This window comes from Mandrillus leucophaeus, unplaced genomic scaffold (assembly GCF_000951045.1).
Source record: "Mandrillus leucophaeus isolate KB7577 unplaced genomic scaffold, Mleu.le_1.0 Scaffold523, whole genome shotgun sequence".
Classification (NCBI taxonomy): Eukaryota; Metazoa; Chordata; class Mammalia; order Primates; family Cercopithecidae; genus Mandrillus; species Mandrillus leucophaeus.
In genome coordinates, this window is record NW_012105620.1 from 1,284,929 (window position 1) to 1,308,763 (window position 23,835).

The window sequence follows — 23,835 nt, forward strand, 5'->3', positions numbered from 1 at the left end:
AGTCTGAAGGCCTGAGAAACAGGAGTGCTGAGGGTAGGCATGAGCCACTGCACCCGGCCCATAATTTCTTTTTCTTTTTCTTTTTTTTTTTTTTTGAGATGGGGTCTTGCTCTGTCACCTAGGCTGAAGTGCAGTGGCAATCACAGCTGACTGCAGCCTTGAACTCCTGGGCTCAGGTGAGCTTCCTGCCTCAGCCTCCCCAGGTAGCTAGGGCTACAGGCACCTACTACCACCCCTGCCTGATTTTTAAAATTTTTATTTTATTTTTTGTGAACAGGGTCTCCCTATGTTGCCCAGGCTGGCCTCGACCTCTTGGGCTCAAGTGACCCTCCTTGCCTCAGCCTCCCAAGTTTCTGGGATTACAGGCACAAGCCACTGATCCTGGCTAATTTTAGATTTTGAGTAGGATGGATGGGGACTGAATCATCAGCATGGAAAATGAAGGTGGGATTTAGTGGTGAGAGCTTTTGGAAGAAAAAAAAAAGGGGTGAGAAATTTAAACTCATCTTCTTGTTATTTTTAGGCATTAAACAAGTCAGCACATTTAATCTTAACCAACATTTCAGATAAGGAAAAATCAAATCATTGTCCAAGGTCATACACTAGTAAGGTCATAAAATAAAACTTAACCTAACCAGGGATGAGTTCTTTTTGGAATTCAGAATGCTGAGAATGCATTTATTCCCCTGGCAAAGTTCTCTCTTATAAAATTTCCTTTTAACTTTTTCATATCTTATTTCATATCCTTCTTAATATAAGTAGTTTGCAGTTAATAGCAACCTTCATTTAAAAAAACCCAATAACCCTATACTGTAATGCTTTCAATGCATTTAAGGGAGGAGACCACCCCTCATACCGTCTTATGCCCAATTTCTGCCTCCAAAGAAAGAAGAAGTAAAAACTAAAAGGGAGAAATGAAATCCACAGGCAGACAGCCCGGCGCCACATCCTGGGCCTGGTAGTTAAAGATCGACCCCTGACCTAATCGGTTCTATTATCTATAGATTACAGACATTGTATAGGAATACACTGTGAAAATCCCTATCTTGTTTTGTTCCGATCTAATTACTGGTGCCTGCAGCCCCCGGTCATGTACCCCCTGCTTGCTCAATCAATCACAACCCTCTCACACGCACCCCTTAAAGTTTTGAGCCCTTAAAAGGAACAGGAATTGCTGACTCAGGGGTTCGGCTCTTGAGACAGAAGTCTTGCCGATGCCCCTGGCCGAATAAACCCCTTCCTTCTTTAACTCGGTGTCTGATGAGTTTTATCTGTGGCTCATCCTGCTACACATTCATACGTACATTCACTCATCCATTCAAAACACTTCATGTGTTTTGCAGTTACTGTCGTGTGCGTCCGTGTGAAGAGACCACCAAACAGGCTTTGTGTGAGTAATAAAACTTTTTAATCACCTGGGTGCAGGCAGGCTGAGTCCAAAAAGAGAGTCAGCGAAGGGAGATAAGGGTGGGTCCGTTTTATAGGATTTGGGTAGGTAAAGGAAAATTATAGTCAAAGGGGGGTTGTTCTCTGGGGGGCAGGAGTGGGGGTCACAAGGTACTCAGTGGGGGAGCTTTTTGAGCCAGGATGAGCCAGGAAAAGGAATTTCACAAAGTAATGTCATCACTTAAGGCAAGGACCAGCCATTTTCACTTCTTTTGCGGTGGAATGCCACCGGTTAAGGCGGGGCAGGGCATTTTCACTTCTTTCATGATTCTTCAGTTACTTCAGGCCATCTGGGCTTATATGTGCAAGTTACAGGGGATGCGATGGCTTGGCTTGGGCTCAGAGGCCTGACAGTTACTTAGTGCTCATTAGTTTTTTTGTTTTGTTTTGTTTTGTTTTTCAGATGGAGTCTCGCTCTGTCTCCCAGGCTGGAGTGCAGTGGTGGCACAATCTTGGCTCACTACAACCTCTGCCTCCTGGGTTCAAGTGATTCCTGCCTCAGCCCCCGAGTAGCTGGGATTACAGGCATGTACCACCACACCTGGCTAATTTTTGTATTTTTAGTAGAGATGGGGTTTTATCATGTTGGCCAGGCTGGTCTCAAACTCCTGACCTCAGGTGATCCGCCTGCCTTGGCCTCCCCAAGTGCTGGGGTTACAGGTGTGAGCCACCACGCCTGGCCTAGTGCTCATGAAGTGTTTTGAATGGATGAGTTAATGTATTAATATGTGCACTGTGCTAGGTGTTGGAGATTCAGCAATAAACAAGAGACACAGGATGCTTGTCCTTTATAAGCATGCTTAGTATTTTCGTTGCTTCTTCTTCTTCTCTCTCTCTCTTTTATTTTATTTTATTTTTTGAGACAGGGTCTCACTTTGTCTCCCATGCTTGAACGCAGTGACACGAACTCAGCTCACTGTAGCCTTGACCTCCTGGGTTCAAGTGATCCTCCTACCTCAGCCTCCTAAGTAGCTAGCTGGGACTACAGGTGTGTGCCACCACACCCCCCTCATTTTTGTATTTTTTGTAGAGATGGGTTTTTGCCATGTTGCCCAGGATGGTCTCGAATTACTTGAGCTCAAGCGATCCACCTGCCTCGGCCTCTCAGAGTGCTAGGATTACAGATGTGAGCCACTGTTCCCAGCCTTTACTGCTTCTTTTACTAATAGTGTTGAGAATCTCAATCACACTTAAAAATTCTGCATGAAAGATTCCTATGTGATATTCTAATTATTTACCCAAGATCTACATTCCAGTGTCTTGCTAGGAAAGTTGATTTACATTTTACTAGATAAATACAAATGTTTTGAATAAAAACAATGGAAAGATATCTAAAACTGAAAATCTCCTGAGGAGTGTCTGCTTTTAATTTCATGGATCTTTATAAGGGGATAGTTAGCACTGTTAGCTCACGATGAGTTTCTGAAAGATACCTGGACCTGTTGCTATGTCTGAATGTGTCCCTCTCAAATGGATATGTTGAAATCCTAACCTCTAAGGTGATGGCATTCAGGGTAGGGCCTTTGGGAGATGATTAGGTCATGGGAACTCCATTTCATGATTAAGATTAGCGCCTGCTATGGTTTGAATGTGCCCTCCAAAGTCTATGTGTTAGAAACTTAATCCTCAATGCAACAGTGTTGAGAGGTGGGCCTTTAAGAAGTAAGTAGGTCATGAGGGTTCTGCCCTCATGAATGGGAGTGGGTGAGTTATCTTGGGAGTCAGTTCCTGATAAAAAGGATGAATTTGGTCCCCTTTCTCTTGGTCTCAAGTGCTTGGTTTCCCTTCCACCTTCTTCCTTCCTCCACAGGATGATACAGCGTGAAGGCCCTCACCAAATGCTGGTGCCATGCTCTTGGACTTCCCAGTCTCCAGAACTGTGAGCCAAATAAACTTCTGTTCTTTATAAATTACCCAGTGTGTAGTATTTTTATTTCAGCAGAAAAGGGACTAAGAGTGCCATTAAAAAAAGAGACCCCAGAGAGCCAGCTAGTCTCTTCTACCATGTGAGGTTACAGTAAAGATCGCTGTCATGAGGAAGTAAGCCCTCACCTGACCCCAAATCTGTGCAATCTTGATCTTGGACTTTCCAGCCTTCAGTCTGTGATAAATACATTTCTGATGTTTATAAACTACTCACTTGATGTAATTTTGTTATGGCAGCCTGAACAGACTAAGAGACCTATTTTCTCCAGGCACACTACAACCACTTTAAATCTAAAGAGCAAGAATGGGGCGCCACCAAAATAAAGCTACATTCCAGTATCACTGCTGGGATGTAGAGGTGATGGTGGAAAAAGACTTGGCAGAATCTACTGAGGAAGGCAGCCTCACCTCTATTCTCACCCTGGGACTTTAAGACATGAATGAGTTGAGGCCAGATAGGTGGCTTGCGTTAAATTCCAGGTGATGGTTTTACAGTTCTTGGCACCAGCAGATGGGGATCAGAGCCCCTGCATGTGGAGAGAAGGGTAGAGGGTGGGGGTCTAGCTAGTTGTATGTTGATAGGGGCCACTGATGGTAGACTCTGGATAAGGAAGAATAGGTGGGCAGAGGGGGAATGGCACCAGGAAGCATCAGGTTGGCCCCCAAGAGTTGGACCTGCCATCTCTGAGACACTGGCTGGCAATAGGATAGTCCTGCTGCAGTGGAGCAGTGGGTCCAGAGGAGGTTATTTCTGCTTTTAATATGAAGGTGGGTCCTTAATCATCAGAATAGGAGCTGAGAATGATGGTGAGGGTTTCTGAAAGAAAAAAGAGCCGTGGGGGAATGGAACCAACCCTTTTTCACAGTTTGTTAGGCCGTTTCACAATGAGCTTATTTGAAACTAGCCTCCACTCTAGATAAGGAAGCCAAGGATCAGAGAAATCACATAATTTGTCCAAGTCACATCCCTGGTATGCAGGCAGAGTAGGGATTTGAACTCAACTGTCTCTGTCTTCAGAGAGTGTGCTTTTTCCAGATCTTGTCTGGAAGACATGATGTTTCTCCTTTCCCTTTGTATCTCGCCCCTACCTTACTCCTCAGCCACTCTCTCTCGTTTCTTCTGCTTCATGCAATTCATTCTCCTGCCATCTTTTCTTCTTTAACTTGCCATAATTTGCAACAGATATATTTATTAAACAAAATCGGTTTTTAAAGTAGACTGGTTGAAAATTTTATAATTTTCTAAAAAACAAGATTCCAACTTTTCTAAAATTAAAGAAGAGTTGTTTTGTACTTATTTATAAAAAGCCTGTAACTCATTTTCTCCTCTTTATGTGTCAGTATAATCAAGGGAAACAGTAGGGCCATGAATATATGATCAAAATACTAGAGTTGAGAGATGTAGAAACTAAAACACAAAGAAGCTCAGCAACTTACTTAGAATAAATTGGCTAGTTCTGAATGATCCAAATAATTGAGAGAAATAGGGAAAGTCCTGAGTTAACAAATAAATAGAGTTTCAAGAGTATGTTTGTAAATCAGTTCTCTGGCATTTGGTATATTTCTCTAATAAAAAGAAAACTGATGTGACCTGAGTGTCTCATAGAAAACAGCTGAAACTCATTATTTATATCCAAGACTAGTACAACAAACTCACCAAAATTATTATGTAGTACTTATAATGAACACAACACAAAGACAATACACTGAGAAAGAAGGACTTTAATTTTAAATGTATAAGAAGAGAAAGTTCAATTAGAAAGATGAAAGAGTTAACTGGTGAATCTGGCAGAGATTCTAAACATGACATTTGGACACTGATAAAGGACATTGGGGGATGAATGACGGACACTTGTTTTTAAGATTGTGAAAGCTGTCCTTATTAAAATGGAGTCGCCTGTGTTAAAAAACAAGACAAACTCCTGACAAATGGCTGGGGAAGGCCATGAAGGTAGGGTTCTAATACATAAATGCCTGATAACAAGAACTATTGAAAAATACTGCAAAAAGCATAACTTTGGACAAAGGCCATTGCAACCACACACATACACACACACACACACACACACACACAGAGAACTTCTGCAGAGACATCTGCCCAGCAACTGCCTGTACAACATTAGACTGGTGCCACTCTAGTTATTGATTACTGTAGCCGAGGATAATTATCTCAAAACAATGATGTAATCCTCCTTCTTCCTTGAAAAACCTTTGTCTTCTTTTACCTCCCTGAATACACAAATTAGTTTAATATGGCACACACATTCCTATTGCAATGCTCATTCTCAAATAAATATCATTTTGTTTTAGAAAGTCTCCCTCTCTGTTTATTAGGCTGACAAGAGGTAGTGAAAGAGATTTCCTGAGTGCCTATCATTTCTATCACTCAGTAGTTAAGAACATCAGTTGTTCAAAATCCATCAATTAAATACATGATTCAAAGCAGAATCTTTATGTGGCAATCTCTCTTTATGTACCTTCCACTCCAGCCATTTTAGACAGTTCAAAATCACACAGTCACAAAGAGATACTTTCCTTCTTTTGGTTTTGCAGTTCACTTAACCAGACTACCCTTTCTCCCCTTCATAGTATGATAAAATATCCTCTCTCAAAAGCCTAATTAAAATGCCATGTCAACCATTTGACAAAATATTAGCTCTTTCCTCTGAAACTAATTGCATTTTGATTGCATTCTATGCATTTCTTTCATGATTTACAGTCTCTCATTGTAGTGTTTGTATACATGCTTTATCTATAATATTAAGGTGCAAACTCTTAGGTATGGCCTTTCCACAGGTGCTCAGTGTATAGTTGTCAAATACAATTAAATTGTATCAATTTAGGTTTCTGTCCAAGGCTTTTCAGAAATGGCTTCATATCACCTTTGCAAAATAGTGTTCCCTTCATTTCCATTGCCTAGCATTTTAGTTTATTTATACTACACATCACACAGGACATATTAGATATTTGTTTATTGTTTGTTTCCTTCACCAGAATGTATGACCTATGAGGGCAGGGCCTTTGTTTCACTTACCGCGTTTTCCCCAGCACCTAGATCTGTGCCTGGTCCAGAGTAGGAGTTGAATAAACTGATATTACTGGAAGTGAAAGAAATGCTAACTGGAGTACATCAAGACTCTGGGTCCAATAACTCATCGATTCTGTCAGTATTTAGCTGCAGGACATAGAGCAAGTCGCTAACCCATGACGAGTCTCATGTCCCTGTAAAACCAATGATTGTTAAATATAGGATCTCTCGGGTCCTGTTTAATTCCACTAATGTTGAGAGCAGAAAGTGAGAGAAGCAAACTGAGTTCAAGTGGATGTGGGTGAGAAAAAAGAATGCTCTAGGCAAGATTAAAGGTCCTGCTCTTGGTGCAGGGCAGAGAGAGAGTAGAAAAGCTGGAGCAATAGAGACAGATGCTCAGAAAAGGGCTGCCTTCAGATATATTAATACCTGTAAAGAAAGCCCGGGGGAGGTGCTGACTTGGGGACAGCCTGAGGCTGAGTAGACAGCTGGGCTGGTGGAGAGGAGGCTCCCAGAGGAAAGGCAAGCTGCCACTGGGGTGGGGGTGATGGGGTTGGCAAGCTCCACAAATTTTGCAATTTTGCCTCCTTTTCCAGAGAACAACCACTCTTTTGTGACTTTGTCAGGGCTGGAATAAGCATGTGGTTCACACGTGAAAGCGAATGAGAAGTTCTATACAAAGAACCACATTTGCTGTCCATTTAATTTATTCTTCCTCATTCTCAAAGAAGACTAGATCCCTATCTCTTACCCTTAACCTCCACGTTGAGAAGCACTTTGCACTTCCCATTCCAGCATATGTCTAAAACACTGCATCTAGTGTCGCAAACTTGTCCTTTTTTCACCTCTGCCCTGGCACTTTCCCTCCCCATAGCAGTAAGTCTGAGAGGTCACTGTGTCTTCTACTTTTCCTTTTCCAGCATGTGGAGACAAAAGTGATTATACCCTGGATGCTAATCTGCCGTGTTGACCTTTAATAACCCCAGTCCCATGAATACCTGTTGATTCCTAGGATTTTTTTTTTTTTACTGTCCTTAGCATAAGAACATGTCAACCTTGATGCTATTGCCCACATTGTAGGCTATTCTCACCTGATCTGGAGGGCTGCCTTTAATTGTCTTGCAGAGCAGTATACTCTCTCTTTACGATATATAAGGCCAGGGCTGGGGGAGTAACAGTGCAGAAATTTATCTGCTTGCTGCTGCCCAAGGTCACGCTTCTGTCTATGATATCCTCCAATAACACACCTATTACCGACAGACTGGATTTGTCTGCCTTGTTCTTTGGTTTCTTGGCTTCTTCGCATTTGGGGGCTCCTTTGCATATAAAGCCCTTTCACAGAACACAGCACCATGCTAGTACAATACGCTGTAGATTCTCCCTCCCTCCCCGTCTCTCTCATATGCTCATATATTTTATGTTGAACCAATATGAGGCATGGCTTAAATTTAAGTCATATTAAAGTTCCAGGCTAGTTTTGAAAACAGAAACTGATTTGAAGCAGAGGCTTTGAAATACCCCACATATGCTACTAGAAGGCTGTACATTTAAGAGAGGGCCATCTAGGAAGCAATCATATGCATTAAAAACAAAACAACAACAACAATAACAACAACAACAAAAGAGGCCGGGCGCGGTGGCTCACGCCTGTAATCCCAGCACTTTGGGAGGCCGAGGCGGGTGGATCACAATGTCAGGGGTTCCAGACCAGCCTGACCAACATGGTGAAACCTCGTTTCTACTAAAAATACAAAAATTAGCTGCGCTTGGTGGCGGACGCCTGTAATCCCAGCTACTCAGGAGGCTGAGGCACAAGAATTACTTGAACCCGGGAGGCAGAGGTTGCAGTGAGCCGAGATCGCGCCACTGCACTCCCGCCTGGCGACAGTGAGGCTCTGTCTCAAAAAACAAAACAAAACATAACAAAACAAAAACAACAAAACAAAACAGAAACAAAAACAACTGGGGAAACGGCCCTCCCTTCAGGTTTTTTCTATCCCATTGACAAAGGCGCGCTGCCCTTAGCTGCGATGATTTTGTCTCGCCTCCAAAAAGACGCCCACGCACAGCTCTGTCGAGCACCCAAGTGAGGCTACGATTCCTACGGTCACAGAAGGCAGGGAGGCTCAAGCACCTCCAAAACCCCGAGTCCTGGACAGCTCCCCATGCCCTTCCCTCGGGGCGAAGACAAGACTGTCCCTGGGGCCCCCGGGGGAGCAGCCGCCCCTTCTTGGTTCCAGCAGCGCTGCGGCCGCGCCCCATCCAGGCCCGCGAGAGCCGCGGGACAGTCCACGCCGCTGGCCACCGACTGGGACTAGCCGCGATCCACGCAGGCGCGCTGAGGCCGTGGCAGGGGCGGGCCGGGCTGGCGCGGCCTGCCTGTGGTTGAGTCCCTGGCGGGGGTGGGCCGGGCCAAGCGGGGCAGGGCCGGGGCGGGGCCGCTGGCGTTTCCGTTGCTTGGATCAGTCTCGGTGCAGCTGCCGGATCCTTCGGCGTCCTCATCCCGGTGTTGCCCCGCGTACCGTCGCCTGGCGCTCCGCCGCTTTCCCGGTGGTTCGGGGCACTTGGGTCCCACAGTCTGGGTGAGTGGCCGCAGCACGGGGAGGGGGCTCCCTCTGGAGAGGGGAGCGGGGTCGCAGGGCACTGGGTTCGCGCGGACGTTCGGCCGAGAGCTGTCCTGGTAGCTGCGAGAGGGCGGGTCGGCCCCGTGGCGGGGCCCTCCGGGCTGTCTTAGCGCCTCCCCGCGGACCTGCGCTTGGGGAGGGCGCAAGTTGCGAGTGGCGCGCTAAGCTCGAGGTCTCTTCTGTTTTGCAGTCCTGCTTCACCTTCCCCTGGCCTGACTCGTCGCCATGGCACAGGTAAGGCCGTGCGCCCCCCACCGCGCTGGATTTACCCACAACTTTGTATGCTGCGACCAGGGACTTTTAGGATTTGTCTGAAGGCCAAAAAGTTTAGGAGGAAACGGAACCTGCTTTGGGGACATCGCTTCCACCTTTCTTGTTCCCTCTTTGCTTCCCCGCCCCCTTTCCTGTGTCCCGGTTCTCCTCGCGGAGCGCCCTCCGGAACCAGCACCGACGCCGCCAAGCTGCCTTCGCGCGCAGCAGCTGGTGACGTGGCCGGATTTGTGTGCACTCCCTTTTCATGAGTGAATGTGTAAAAGTGGGCCTTCCTCAAAATCCAGAGAGTCGCTCAAATTAGAACCAGAGCAAGAACAGCTTATCGTGGTCATGTGAGGCGAACGCGTTTTCTCCCCCTCCTTGACTTCCTTTATTTTTTTTCCGCAAAGTTTTCTGTATTTTAATACTATGATGGAGCATTGGCTTTTTCCAGTTGCTCAGCCCAGTTTTACTAAAATAAACTAGGTTGTGGGCTCTGATTTTTTTTTTTTTTTTAATGCAAAAGATTAAACACAAGCGCTGTTTTTCTTAAGCAATGAACTCGTGGAACGAATTCTCAATTGAATTTGCCTTGGGACTTGGGACTGTTTCAGAAATTGATAATCTACTGCAGGCTTTCTTTACTGTTTTTTTTTTTGAGAGGGACTCTCACTCTGTCGCCCAGGCTGGAGTCCAGTGATTTAGTGATCTCGCTTACTACAACCTCTGCCTTCAGGGTTCAAGCAATTCTCGTGTCTCAGCCTCCCAAGTAGCTGGGATTACAGGCGCCCCGCCACGCCCGGCTAATTTTTGTATTTTTAGTAGAGACGGAGTTTCACCATGTTGGCCAGGCTGGTCTCAAACTCCTTGCCTCAAGTGATCCTCCCGCCTCGGCGGGATTACAGTCCTGAGTCACTGCGCCTGGCTTCTTTACTGTTATTAATGTTTATAAAAAATGTAGGAAAGAGAAGATAGTTTAAGGGCTTTAAATATTGACCATGTTATACAGTCTTTTGTGAATAAGATATCAGGGCTTAAAAACTCCAAATTGATTTCACAGATCTTGTCAATCTAACTGGCTTGTCAGAGTCCAGATGGTTTTTTTTTTAAACAAGTGTTTTAACTGCTAAAAAAATGTTCTCTCTTATTTATAGTTCACTTTTTATCAGATTGACTTACCAAAATTGAATAAGGTTTCTTGGTCCTTTCCAAGTGAAAATGGGAGGATTAAGATGAGTTGGTTACTTTAGTAAACTTATACAGTGACCCCATTCTTACCTCCTCTTTGCACTTAAATGTTACAGTAAAACAGTTCTCATATTACTTCAAGTGGAAAGTTTAGTTTAGGTTCTTCTCCATAGAAAGGATACTTTTATGTGGTATTAATTTTCCTTTCCTGAGGAATATTTTTCCTATCTTGATATGCTGGTGTGGTGATGTACATGAAGATTTAACAAGCACGGAATAATAATTCCCTCTATCTTTGCTCATTTGGCAGTTTCTTGAATCTCTTGTAAGTTCCCCCGTGATGTCTGAGGGTCCATCAATTCCTTTTCATTATGTAGACTGTTAACCCAAATAGTGTAAGTGAACATATTTTCTGGTTGTGGACATTAATTTTAATAATTTCAAAGAATGATTAGTATCATAAAGGTCATGTGTATACAAAACCTAGAATGGTGGTTTGCATATAAGATTATGTACCTGAGCCCTATGACAGTATAACACCAAGATTGTTTCTATCAAAACTACAGTTTTTACTCCTCATAAAACTTACAAGTAATGTTTTAAAAAAGATACACAGTGTTAAATTTTGCTCTAGTTTTGTTACTAGTTATTCTTGGAAATCATGAAAGTAAAACATTTTGTTAAAATATTTGGTATTGGCCAGGCACGGTGGCTCATGCCTATAATTCCAGCACTTTGGGAGGCCGAGGCACGCGGATCACCAGGTCAGGAGTTCGAGACCAGCCTGACCAACATGGTGAAACCCCATCTCTTCTAAAAATATAAAAATTAGCCAGGCATGGTGATGCACACCTGTAATTCCAGCTACTTGGGAGGAGGCTGAGGCAGGAGAATCACTTCTACCCGGGAGGCGGAGGTTGCAGTGAGCTGAGATCGTGCCATTGCACTCCAGCCTGGGCAACAGAGTACGACTACGTCTCAAAGAAAAAAAAAAAGTTTAGTATTAAAGTTGGGTGCGGCATCTGAGCAGTAAGAATGTCATGAAGGCAAAATTAGGCTACGTAATTGTTCATTAGAAACTTCATGAACATCAGAATTATCTCTATGATACATGTTTAAGTTACAAGGTTTGAGCAGAAATATTTTCGTTTGGTTTAAAATTATTATTATAATTTTTAAAAGCCCTGTGCCAAGCAAGCAGGATAAACGTAAATAAATAAATTTGAGATGAAGCTCATTCCAGAGGAGCCGACTAGATATTGATTGCATCTTTCCATGCCATTCATTTTTAAAGTCAAGTCTCTCTGGAGCTAACGTTCACTCTTGGGATGTTAGATCAGGGTTACCTGTTATCCGTGGCCTGTGCTGCTCCTGGTGGTCTCTCTCAGTTCCTTATCTGTTTAACTCTTAAGTTCATTTTGGCTGCTGAGAAAGAACTAGATCCAAAACTACTTGGCTGCTTTGCAAGCCACTGAGCAATTCACTGGTATTCAGCAAAACCTAATTTCCTTATCTAATATCTAGTTCTCCTTAGAAAGCCTACATAGGTGATCAGGCTAGTTAGAGGCAGGCAGTCTGGCTTTCTTCTTTTAATGACTTAGAAGTTCAAAATGGTAGAAATATAACAATGCTTTTACAGCATAGATTCATTCCTGAAATACGTTTTATTCATATATCCTTCATACTATTCTAAAATTTCACAAATGCATCTGTTTTTTAAAAATTAGGGCTCCTAAGACCTTTGCTTTAAGTACTTCTTAGACCCAGTCTTTCAGTGTAGTAATTTACATAATATGTAAACAATTGATTAATTGCAAGAAATTATACTCCTGGCTTCATTTCTTTGGACGCTAGTTTTTTTTTTTTTTCCCCCGAGATGGAGTCTCGCTTTGTTGTCCAGGCTGGAATGCAGTGGCATGATCTCAGCTCACTGCAACCTCTGCTTCCTGCGTTCAAGTGATTCTCCTGCCTCAGCCTCCCGAGTAGCTGGGATTACAGGCATGTGCCACCATGCCCGGCTAATTTTTGTATTTTTAGTAGAGGCAGAGTTTCACTTTTGGGCAGGCTAGTCTCGAACTCCTGACCTCAAGTGATCCGTATGCCTCGGCTTCCCGAAGTGCTGGGATTACAGGCATGAGCCACTACGCCCGGCTGGACACTAGTTCTTAACTGTTCTCTTTTTCATCTGTGCATACATTCATGAATGTATGAGGCTTTTGCACTTTGACTATGTGCCAAGTATTGTTAAACATGAGCGCAATGGGAAATGGATCTAAGATTTATTGATATAATAGATGCATTGCCAAGTCTCGTGTGTGCATTATTTAGTCCTCATATCATAGTTTTGGAAATAGGTATTACTATTTTTGTTTCACAGCAGGGGAAATTGAGGTTACTTAGCTGGCATTCTTTGTATGGGACAAAGGAGGGAAGCCATTATACTGAGAGGCAACAACAGCAAATAAATACTTAGGGGTATGAAAGAGTTTAGCATGATGGAATGAAACTGCAGTGAGGTGGGGAAATCAAGCCCTGTCTTGGAAAGGAATGCTAGATAGGTCGACAGGAGCCAGCACTAAAGATTATGAACCATTTTATAGGTAATAGAGAGCTATCAAAGAGTTGCAGGTTGAGGTGTGCCACTGTCAGATTTATACTGAACAAAGCTCACCCTGGGGCCAGTGTGATGGGTGCAATTCTGGAAGATGCAAAGGCAGGGTGGTGGAGTGGGGGTTGAGAGAGGGGAGAGGGAAGCTGAGTATTGGAAAACCACATAGGCTCTGTTGTAGTAATCCCAGTGAGACCTCAAAGGCTTAAAGTAGGCAGTGTCTCAGGTTTTAGATAGGAGGGGCCTGTCGGGGAGGGTGGGCAAATTTGGTACTTGAGTGGGGTGGTTGTTAACTGATAAAGGGTCAGGGGAGGGTCACAGAACTGGCTTGCTTGACCATGGTTGATTGTGTGTTGGTGGTTTTTTTTTTTTTTTTTGGAAAAAAAATGCAGGTTTGAGGCAGGGAAGAAACAGTAGAGGATATGTTGAATTTGAGTTTCTTAGAAAACACTTAGATGGCACTATCTAGTAAATAGTAAGGTATATATGATCTCTAAGTCCTCTAAATCCTCTTTTATTTCCGTAGGTTCTGTTTGTTTTTTGTTTTGTTTTGGTTTGAGACGGAGTCTCACCCTGTCACCCAGGCTGGAGTGCAGTGCCACTGTCTGGGCTCACTGCAACCTCTGCCTCCAGTGTTCAAGTGATCCTCCCACCTCAGCCTCCTGAATGAGTAGCTGGGACCATAGTGGGGTATGGTGGTGCCCGGCTAATTTTTGTATTTTTTGTAGAGACGGGGTTTATGCTAAGTTGCCCAGGCTGGTCTCAAACTCCTGACCTTACGTGCCCTGGTCTCCCAAAGTGCTGGGATTATAGGCGTGAGCCACAGCATCTGGCCAGATCCATTTGTTCATATATTATTTATCTCTTCCACTAAAAGAGATTTGAAGCTGATTTATTTCCTACCTTTGTCTAGGATCAGCCATGTTTATTAGATTTGTGCCCGTTGTTTAGATACAAAAGGAAATGAAATTGTGAATCTGTATACACTCTTCTCTAATATGAGAAATCTATACCCGTGATTGTTTCTGAAGTGCCAGTGTGAATGAATTGGTTATTGATAGAACTTTTCAAATGTTATTCATGGAATGCCCAATGGAACGGTTTGGCAAAATAGCACACTCTCCTCTGACCTCCAGTGTGAACTCAGTGTGGCCAGTGCCACCTGCTCACTTTAACTCACTCAAGACATCACTGGAGTTATTCTTGGGCAACTTGTAGGAGCACACAATTTAACTTTCCATTTTATTGGTGTTTGCCAAGGGAAGTCATTCTTACACTGGTAAAGAGACACAACATTAAACACAGATCATTAAAGAAATACACAACAAAAATTTAAATCATTTTAGAAAGCTTTACTGTGTTATCAAAACCTTCTTTTCTACCACGATGCAAACAACTTAGTCTGTTCTCCAGTGATGTTTTTTTCTCCCTTGCATTTGATTTTAAGAAACAGGTCAGAGGTAGTAGGATGGTTAGGCAAATGGGAAGAAGCAAAAACAAGTAAGAAGGAGCATGAAAAGGAAAGGAAATTACACAAAAGTAAGCAATAGACCAGTTCGAGTTTAACGCTTTGAAGTGTAACATTCACTTTTTCTGAGTTGGGATTAGAGCAAGGGTTAGGATTGGGGGTTGAGAGCATGTCTCTGACCTCTGATGTGTTTGTACTCCTCAGTCTTCTTGGAGGTCCTAATTTTTTCCCTGATATTTATTTTACTTTGCAGCTCAAAGCATAATCAGGTCACACTGACATTTCCGTCTTTTATGCTCTTATTTTTTTCGTAGTACAGTGATAAACAATTTATTTTCTCATTAGTGGGAACTATTATTGCAGGAAATATTAACGGGCCCCTAGTACATACATAAGGTAGGGCCCTGGTGTACATACATGGAGTTGGGAGGCAATTGTCTTCCCAGCTTCCTGTTTTTTGGCATGGCTCCAAGGTCTTTGGAAACCTGAGGCTCAGTAGAACCACCCTTAAAAATCACTGCATAGCGGCTTAGCAGTTGCTCAGCTTGTGGTTTGCTTCATGATTTCCAGCTCCTAATTAATATTATGTGGAATGCCGGCATGGCGGGCGGGGTGGGGGGCGGGTATTTGAGTAAATATTGATTACATGGAACTGGAGAACAAAGAGAGTTTAGTCCTTTTCTGTGTCTTCAGGAAAGCTTTGTTTAAAATGTTCCAGACAGGTGAATACGTTCTCATCTTTAAACTTGAAATTGTTATTTATGTCTAAGTTCTGTGTCTAGAAAAGCAACCCTTCCCTTGTTGTTTGGTTGGTTTTATTCACTTTATTTTGGCATACCTAGTCTTTGCGGGTAAAGAACTTTTTCATTTAGAGGGAAAAAAAGCCAACACAATTATAGACCTAAAGAATGGATATTTTCAAAGGTGAGAATTAAAAGAGTGAATTGTATATTTTGGCCAAGTATTATCTAAGAATATATTATAATTCTCTTCCTAAGGCATTGGTGGCAGCAGATAAAGGGAATCGAGGATGAACTGAGGATGGGTGAATGGGTGAGGGAACAGTGCCTACTTAAGAGTTAGCATTAATCTGGGTAAAGTGTGGGGACTCCAGGAAACAGGGGAAGCCCTCTTGAATGAGTCATTTGAAGTCACATTTGCAGACAGTTTTGTGTGGGCAGCGATGGGGTTTGGGCAGGATGTCCAAACAAGGGTTCTGCCCTTCTGACTCATTTCTCTGATTCACATCTGGTCTCTTAATACCGCTACGTGGCTTTGTCATCCTTGGTGGGTGACTCTGATTGTATGGAATGTAGCAAAAGTGTTTCACAATTTCTAGAAAGCTCTCAAAAAGAGGACCAGCAGTTGTTCCTTCATACTTAGTAGGTAAGATTTTTAGATGCTTTTCTTCCATTCATCTTTCACCCAATTTCCTTCAGTCTCTGGTGTCAGATACCTTTTTTCTTTAGGCAGATCCCTCATGTCTCTTCTGTTTCTAACTTCTCCCTGTTTTTAACCTCTCTGTCTCTCCAGAAGTTTCTTCATAGCCTATAAACCAGATCAAGCCTTTTTTTTTTTTTTTTTTCTTAACTGTGTTTTTAAAGGCCTGGTTTGCAAACTGTTGTTTCATTGAGACGGTCTTTCCCTTAATTCATTCCTGAGTGTCCTATAGCCAGACGATTAAACGTCACCAAAGACCTCCTAGTTACCAAATCCAGTGGACCCTTTCAGTCTTAGCTCTTCCTTGACTTCCAGTGGTGTTGGACACTGCCTCCTCTTTCTTTCCTCTTGGAACATTTGTCTCCTTCAGCTTCCATGCCATCACCCTCCTTGGATTTTCTTCTTGCCTTTGGGAGGGCAGTGTAGCTTCATGGGTAAGAGCCCAGGAGTCAAGGTCCTGTGGCTTCAAGTCCCATCTCTGCTTCTTGCTTGTTTGATGGTCACTTGGGTGACTCGTTTGCTAAAACCTTTCTGAGCCAGTATGTTTCTTTGTCTGTAAGATGGGATTTCCCTGAGATGATCTGTGTGAAGCTCTGTGCATGGTGCCTGGTGCATTGCTGCACTCAGCAGATACTAGCTGCCACTCTGATTGTAGGTCACCTTCCCTTTCTTTCTCCTCTGGCTCTTTCCACCCCATTAATATTGTCTTGCGTGGTGGCCTCCTCCAGCTACTACCCGCGTATGCTGACAACTCACAAGCCTACTGTGGAAAAATGCAAAGCCAGCCATCCTTTTTCTCATCCAAAAAACAGAATCATCCTAAATAGTTCCTGTCTACCCGGGGCCTGTTTCTGTCCCTGCCTTTGTTTAGATCTTCCTTTCCTTCTTTGTGTTGTTAGTTTCTAAGCAGTCTTCTTGTCACTCTTGCACAGTCCATTCCATCGTGTCCACTGCTGCCAGAGGCATATTGCTGTGGAGAGTTGACATTGTTCTTCCCTGCGTGAGTGTCCTCCAGTGGCTTCCTGTTGACTACAGGATGAAGTATGCACATTTTAGCATGGCTTTTATGCCCTTCCCCTCCCTTCACTGCGACCTTTCCCTTGTTTTTCTTTCAACCTTACTGCTTGTTGAAATACTTAACTCTTTATCCAAAGTACCAGATTGGCCTGGCAAATTCACAGGCAACTTTCAAGAGTTGTTGGAATTTTTTTCTTGAATTTTTTCTCTTTTCACACTTCCCAATATAGTTCTCTCAAATGTGCTCACATTGCCCTAATCCAGCCTCTGTGTGTACATATTCTGCTGCACTTGATTAGTTATATGCCTGTCATTTCATACTTAACTTGAGAGATCCTGACTCTTAACTAGTAGTTAGTATAATACTTTGGACGTGGGAGGCATTCAAAAGATGGTGAGTCAATGAGTAAAAAGACAGGTGAACTGCAAGAGGCATTCAGTCCTAAGTTCTCACATTAAGAAAACTTGTGGAGTTTTTTCGTTTTTACAATGATATTGATCAATTTGAAGTGGTCTCATTAAAGAGAAGCTGTAACTTGATCTGAGAGAAAGAATTTCCCTAACCCAGACTAATTTTGAAGCATCATCTTCTCAAATCTTACAGACTTCTCTTCTGAACTATAACTCCTTTTATGAAGTTGTCAGTATTCAACCATTCAGTTTCATATGGATTAAGGTATAGAATGAATGGCAGGGAATCTATTGGTCTTTATGTGTCTGTGCTCCTTAGATAGGGTGGAAATGGAGACTAGCCTGGCTGTGGGTGGATTTCCCTCTTGGTGGAGTGAACAGCTCTGGCTTAGTTTCATAACCTCTCCACGAGACAAGTGGGAGAGAGGCTCCCCTTCCCCTTTTCCTAGTTGGCCACAGTCCCTTGTTTAGCTGAGGCACAGAGGGAGTGAAAGCTGCTACCAGTGGTGCTTTCAACAACCTGGGGCTGGGACATCAACCGGAAAATACCTCTTTTTCTCTTGAATTGTATTCTTTTGGCCTCATGATCATACCACTTCACTTTGGAGTTAAGGTCATGTGGGGCTTCATGAGGTCAGGTTTTCTCATAAGTTCTCTCATAGCTGACCCTGTTCAGAGGAAAGAACAATGTGTTTTCTCTTCTTGAACAAGAGTAAGGACAACTGTTGAAGAAAAAGTTATTCTGATGGTAAGGAAGGCCTCAGTCAAGAATATTACAATGTAAGTCATGTAGAGAGATTAGGTTCAACTCTGAATACAGGGAAGACAGCTGGGGATTTATAGCTAACAAGCAGAGTGAGGTCAGTGGATGGAAAGTTACTAAGATGAAACATCAAGTTAGGGGGACTTAATAGGATTCTAAACTGACTTAATAGGATTCTTGCTGAAGGCAGGCCAGGATGATCAGATGTGGGGGGAGGGGGATGAGGAAATTGATCAGATATAGAGGGTGCCTTAGTTCATCGGGCTGCTGTAATGGAATACTATAGACTGGGTGGCTTATAAAGAAAGAAATTCATTTCTCAAAGCTATGGTGACTGGAAGTCTCAGGGTGCCAGCGTGTTGGGTGTGGTGAGGGCTGTCTTCTAGACATTATTGTAGCCTCATATGACAGAGCAGAGAGAAGCAAGCTCTCTCCGAATTCTTACACGGATGCTGATCTCATTTTGGGGGCCCTGCTTTTGTGACTTCATCTAATTCTAATTATCTCGCAAAAGCTCTACCTCCTATTTACCATCAGGTGGTGGGGTAGGGTTTCAACATATGAATTTTGAGGGGACACAGATATTCACTTTATAGCAGAGGGTGGTCCGATTCCAAAAGTAGGGGTATCCTCCTCAAACTGACTTAGCAAGCTTCTTGCTAGGCAGGCAAAGGAGGCCCAGCGACAAGGATGAGTTGAGAAGAGGGCTCAAGGGAGCCTTTCAAAGTGTGGCCAAAGGGAGAGTCTTTGTCGCTATCTCCTGGATCCATGAGTGCCACTTTTTCAGGAAGCCTAGTTTAGTGCCACTAGAGAGAGAAGGCCACTGAACTGATCTTTGACACTATGTCCTGGGGAAGTTCTTCACCATGGCTGTCTCTCTGTTGTCATCTTTTAAAATTTGATTAGTATTAGGTTATTGTTGGCATATGCAACAGTCGGAGGCTAAGGTGGAAAAGAAACTTTCCTCCCTTTTGGTGACTGTGCTTTTGTGCATTTATAATAAGACATGTGAGATTGTAAACCAGGCTAGCTTTCCTTTTAGCTGTTTGTTTCTCAGTTTAGATGGTACATAAGCAGGAGTTTTGAGGGAATGCAAAAACATTTACCAGTCAAGTAAATTCTGTGAGCCTCCATTTAGCGTAAGATAAACATTTATGGCTCAGTATTAGTAAAGCCTTCTGACTCTAAGGATCTAATGATATCACTAACTTTTTTTGAAACATGAAGATATTTTGGGTATTAAAAGCAGTGTATATATATGATAAAGTAATGTGTAACAGGAAGCTTTATGAAGAATATCTTCCAATATACCTTTATAAAGTTCTAAATTCAAAGATTTGTATTCCTCTGACACATGAACGATCATTTCAGGCTTTGCTGGGTTATCATAAAGTCCCTAAGTAAGTATACAAAAACAGGACTTAGATGAAAAGGCATGTAACAAGAGCATTGCTTAGAATTGAGTGCTCAGGACAGGGTATTAAGATTTAATGCGGGCTTAATATACTTGTAGATCAAAATGGTGTGAGACTTAATGGGAAGGGAACCTGCAAAGAAGTGCCGTCTGTGAACCAGGAGGTGTTGGTGGGGTGTGGTCACAGAGAAGAGAGAGCCAGTCTTCCCACTGATGGTATTACAGGTGGTCAGGATAGCTTCTGTGCTGAATTGGTCCTGCCAGTCCCGATTGTAAATGCTTCACTTCCCAGTTCAAAAGAGGTCACAAATCTTATCAAATGGCAAATTCATGTAATGACTGAATGTGATATATGGCAAGCGGCTTCCTGTTTGTATTATTTACTTTGTCATATTAGTCATGACATGAATAATACCACTGTGTTTCCTGAATTAGGTTCTCAGAGGCACTGTGACGGACTTCCCTGGATTTGATGAGCGGGCTGATGCAGAAACTCTTCGGAAGGCCATGAAAGGCCTGGGTAAATTTAGCTTCCTCTTTCTAAAGCAAATGTGATATTTGTTTTTCCAAACAAGTCGTTAATTACAGTAAGAATAATTTTAGAATATTTTGATCTGAAATCTGTAGGAGAAGAGACATGTTATGATAACAAAATAATACTATAAACCAAGAGTGTCCAATCTTTTGGCTTCTCTCGGCCACATTGGAAGAATTGTCTTGGGCCACACATAAAATACACTAATACTAACGATAGCTGATGAGCTAAAAAAAAAAAAAAAAAAAATCGCAAAAAAATTTCATAATGTTTTAAGAAAGTTTATGAATTTGTGTTGGGCTGCATTCAGAGCTGTCCTGGGCCACATGTGGCTTGCAGGCCGTGGGTTGGACAAGCTTGCTATAAACCATCCCTAATATTCAGTTTCTAGAACTGAACAGGCAGTTTAATTCAGCCTCTGTGCTTTTGAGCTTGTCACCCTCACCTGTGTGGTAGAGGCCGGAGTCGATGAGGCAGCCATCCCTGCAGGTGAGCAGCTGTGCAGCTCTGTTCCCAATCAGATATCCCATTCTCATTCTGCTAGTCTCTTCTCTTTCCCCAGCCTCTTTTCTAGTCATTTAACCTCTCTTCTCAAGGATTTCCATGTGTCACTGATCTCCTGTGCTCAGGCTCCTTTTTTACTACTATTTATGTGCTTTCTGGCCCTGCAAGTCCTTCCGTTTCATCCAGCCCACCTTTTCAGACTCATCTCCCATTACTGCTTAATGTGTTCTCAGACCCAGCCATGCTGGCTTATCTGCTGTTTATGAAAGCCCTGTATTTCCCCACTGCTGAGCTTTTCTCTCATTCTAAAAGCTGTCCTTCCTTTTGTCACTGCCTTTCACAATCCTTCCATCCTTTGAGACTTGTGGGTGTCACCTTCTCCCCGAAGCATTCTCCAAGACTCCGTTCCACCTCCTATCAGCTAGGAGACCCTTCTTTGAATCCCATTTGACACCTAGATCTCTCCTGAGGCACTTGTCACATTTTGCCTTAGCTCACAATTATTTGTGTGTTTTTATATTTCTACCTTAAATTGTAATTTGAATCCAGAGTCTCTTTCTCTTCTCTCAATCCCCTGTAACACCCAGCACATTGTGCCTCGTGGATAGCTGTTATTTGAGTATCTGTTGCATGAAAAACTAGGTGTACTAAGTTTTGTAAAAGGCAGGAGTATTTTTCCATCTACTTCCCAATATGTTGGGAATAGGGGGTAGAATATATTGGAAACATACCATTTTATATGTAGTAAATTTTAAATTTTAATAAAACATTTATATATATGTAGTGTTTGTGTGTGTATATACACACACATATATATACACATATATATATACACACACACACATATATATATATATTTTTTTTTTTTCTAAGAGATGGGGGTCTTACTATGTTGACAAGGCGAGTCTTGAACTCCTGGCCTCAAGCAATCCTCCCATCTTGGCCTCCCAAAGAGCTAGGATTACAGGTGTGAGCCACTGCGCCGGCCATAAAATATATTTTATATTCGCATAGGGAGAGGCAAGGAAATAAGGTGACTGGGAAGTGGGTTGCCAAGATCATTGGGAGAGTATGCATGTAGGAGCCAAAATGTAATTGTTAACCATAAATTGCAGGCACAGATGAGGAGAGCATCCTGACTCTGTTGACATCCCGAAGTAACGCTCAGCGCCAGGAAATCTCTGCGGCTTTTAAGACTCTGTTTGGCAGGGTAAGACCACACTTCATCCCAAGAGAGAATGGGAGAACAGCTATCAGTTACAAGACTAGTTTGGAATATACTGATATTCTTTTGTAAGCATCATTTATTTTGTGATTCCGACTTCCCTACTTCTGTTTCTCTTCCACTCTCCTCTAAATTATCAGCTCTTGGGATACAGTGCTCACCCAGCTTATCCTCACATAATTGTTTTTCCTTGCCTAATGCTGTCGAGGTGCCAAAAGATCCTGTAGTGAGAACTGTCCCTCTTCTTTTCCTCTGTGCTTCCCACTCACGTTCACATGGATGTCTTACTATTCGTTTTCTAGGTGTAAGCCTGTATTAAAGTATGTTTTGTTTTAACACGGTCACAGTCTTGGTTCCTTTTGTCATGATTTTAACTCATGGATTTTTAATTAGTTGATTTAAATGCTTTTATTTGACTAACAATTCAAAAAAAATTATTTGAATTATTTAAATTATTTGAATTATTTAAATTTAAATGAATTAATGCATGCATGAAAAACTTAAATATAGCCTTCTTAGTCTGAAAACATATATCAATTAAGAAAACAAATGCAAAGCAAAAAAGGAAGTATTCTAAACACCCATTTTTAGTTGTGTGGTATGCTGAAACTTATAGCTAGGAAGTACTGGGTTTTTTTCATAATTACATAATTTTTTCATAATTACATACACAATTTCCCCATAGGAAAAGATATCACCCAGTGATCAGGAGTCATAATAATGACTATAATCTATTATGTATTTGAATGTTGTTAGATATTGAGAGAAAAAAAATTATTACATTTGGGTATAAGAGACTAAATGTCCTTTGTAAATTTCATTATATGATTATTTTTTGGAATTTAAAAAAAGATGTTTCTCAGAATAATATTTTTAAAGTACAATAGTTTTAGTCTACTTTTAAAGGTATTCATTTTTTTTTCAAGTTAAGAAAAACATCTTTTAGAAACAAATATCTTGACATGTAAGTGGGTTTGCCTTAGTTTAAGATTTTGATCACAGGTTAAAAGTATGTTATTCAAGGTTATGGGGTTTTGTTTAGCTCATGGGCCTTCTACTTGGAGATGGCAACATAAAGAATTCATTAGAGCAAAGGGCTGTCATTCATATTTAAGAAGAATCTTATTACAATTTCTGCTGGTTAACAAATTTGTATTTTCTGTGGGTTAGGATCTTCTGGATGACCTGAAATCAGAACTAACTGGAAAATTTGAAAAATTAATTGTGGCTCTGATGAAACCCTCTCGGTTTTATGATGCTTATGAACTGAAACATGCCTTGAAGGTAAAAAAGATGAGTGAAAGGAACATTCTTGTCATAAATAGTATTATTTTGTTTTGGTAATCACTTCCTCTTATTTGTTATATTTAAAAAATTTTATCTGATTATTTCAGTGAGAGTTGCTTGGAAGACAAAAGTGGGAGGCAATAAGCAGTAAAGGAGGGAGAAAATTACAAGTGTGTCATTTCATCTTTTTGTAGATTTAAACTCAATAATACTGGGCTACTTAAAATTTTAATATTTTTATAGCTTTTTGTATTTTATTTTCATGCCTGTCTTCTGATTTTGAGGATGTTTAAAAAATATTACAGATGAGCTATTTTATCTTTTTAAATGGAAAATTGCCTGATTAGGGAACAATAATATTGCTCATCATTTTAGGTTAAAAGGTAAAGCGTCAGAGAGAATTTTCAAGATAAATATTTTCTCATACTCTTTCCTTCTTTCCTGCCCCTCTAAATGCTAAAATGAAGTAACCCATAAATTTGCTGTAATTTCAGTTGCAGCGAAAACTAAATGTGTATTCCCTTGACTGGTGATTGGAATGTTGTATAAATATGACGGTATTGACACATTTGTTTAGGCTCATGGGACAGGAAGTAGTTCAGTTGTTAGCTGTTAGATTTTGAATGGGCACACTGAAATTTAACAAGGAAATAATGTTTCTCAGGGATTCTTACTGATGGAGTGGAGAGGAGAAGGGTC

General features: G+C 42.0%; 1 protein-coding gene across 1 annotated transcript in view; it reads left to right on the plus strand.

The window, feature by feature from the left end:
• The first annotated feature begins 8,731 nt into the window (after nt 1–8,731).
• ANXA5 (annexin A5) overlaps nt 8,732–23,835 on the plus strand; it is a 29,942-nt gene continuing 14,838 nt past the window's right edge. Inside the window, exons 1-5 of the mRNA XM_011996775.1 lie at nt 8,732–8,982; nt 9,215–9,258; nt 20,021–20,105; nt 21,740–21,834; nt 23,020–23,133. Coding sequence (XP_011852165.1) covers nt 9,250–9,258; nt 20,021–20,105; nt 21,740–21,834; nt 23,020–23,133 — 303 coding nt within the window. The 5' untranslated portion in view covers nt 8,732–8,982; nt 9,215–9,249. The remainder of the gene's footprint in view (nt 8,983–9,214; nt 9,259–20,020; nt 20,106–21,739; nt 21,835–23,019; nt 23,134–23,835) is intronic.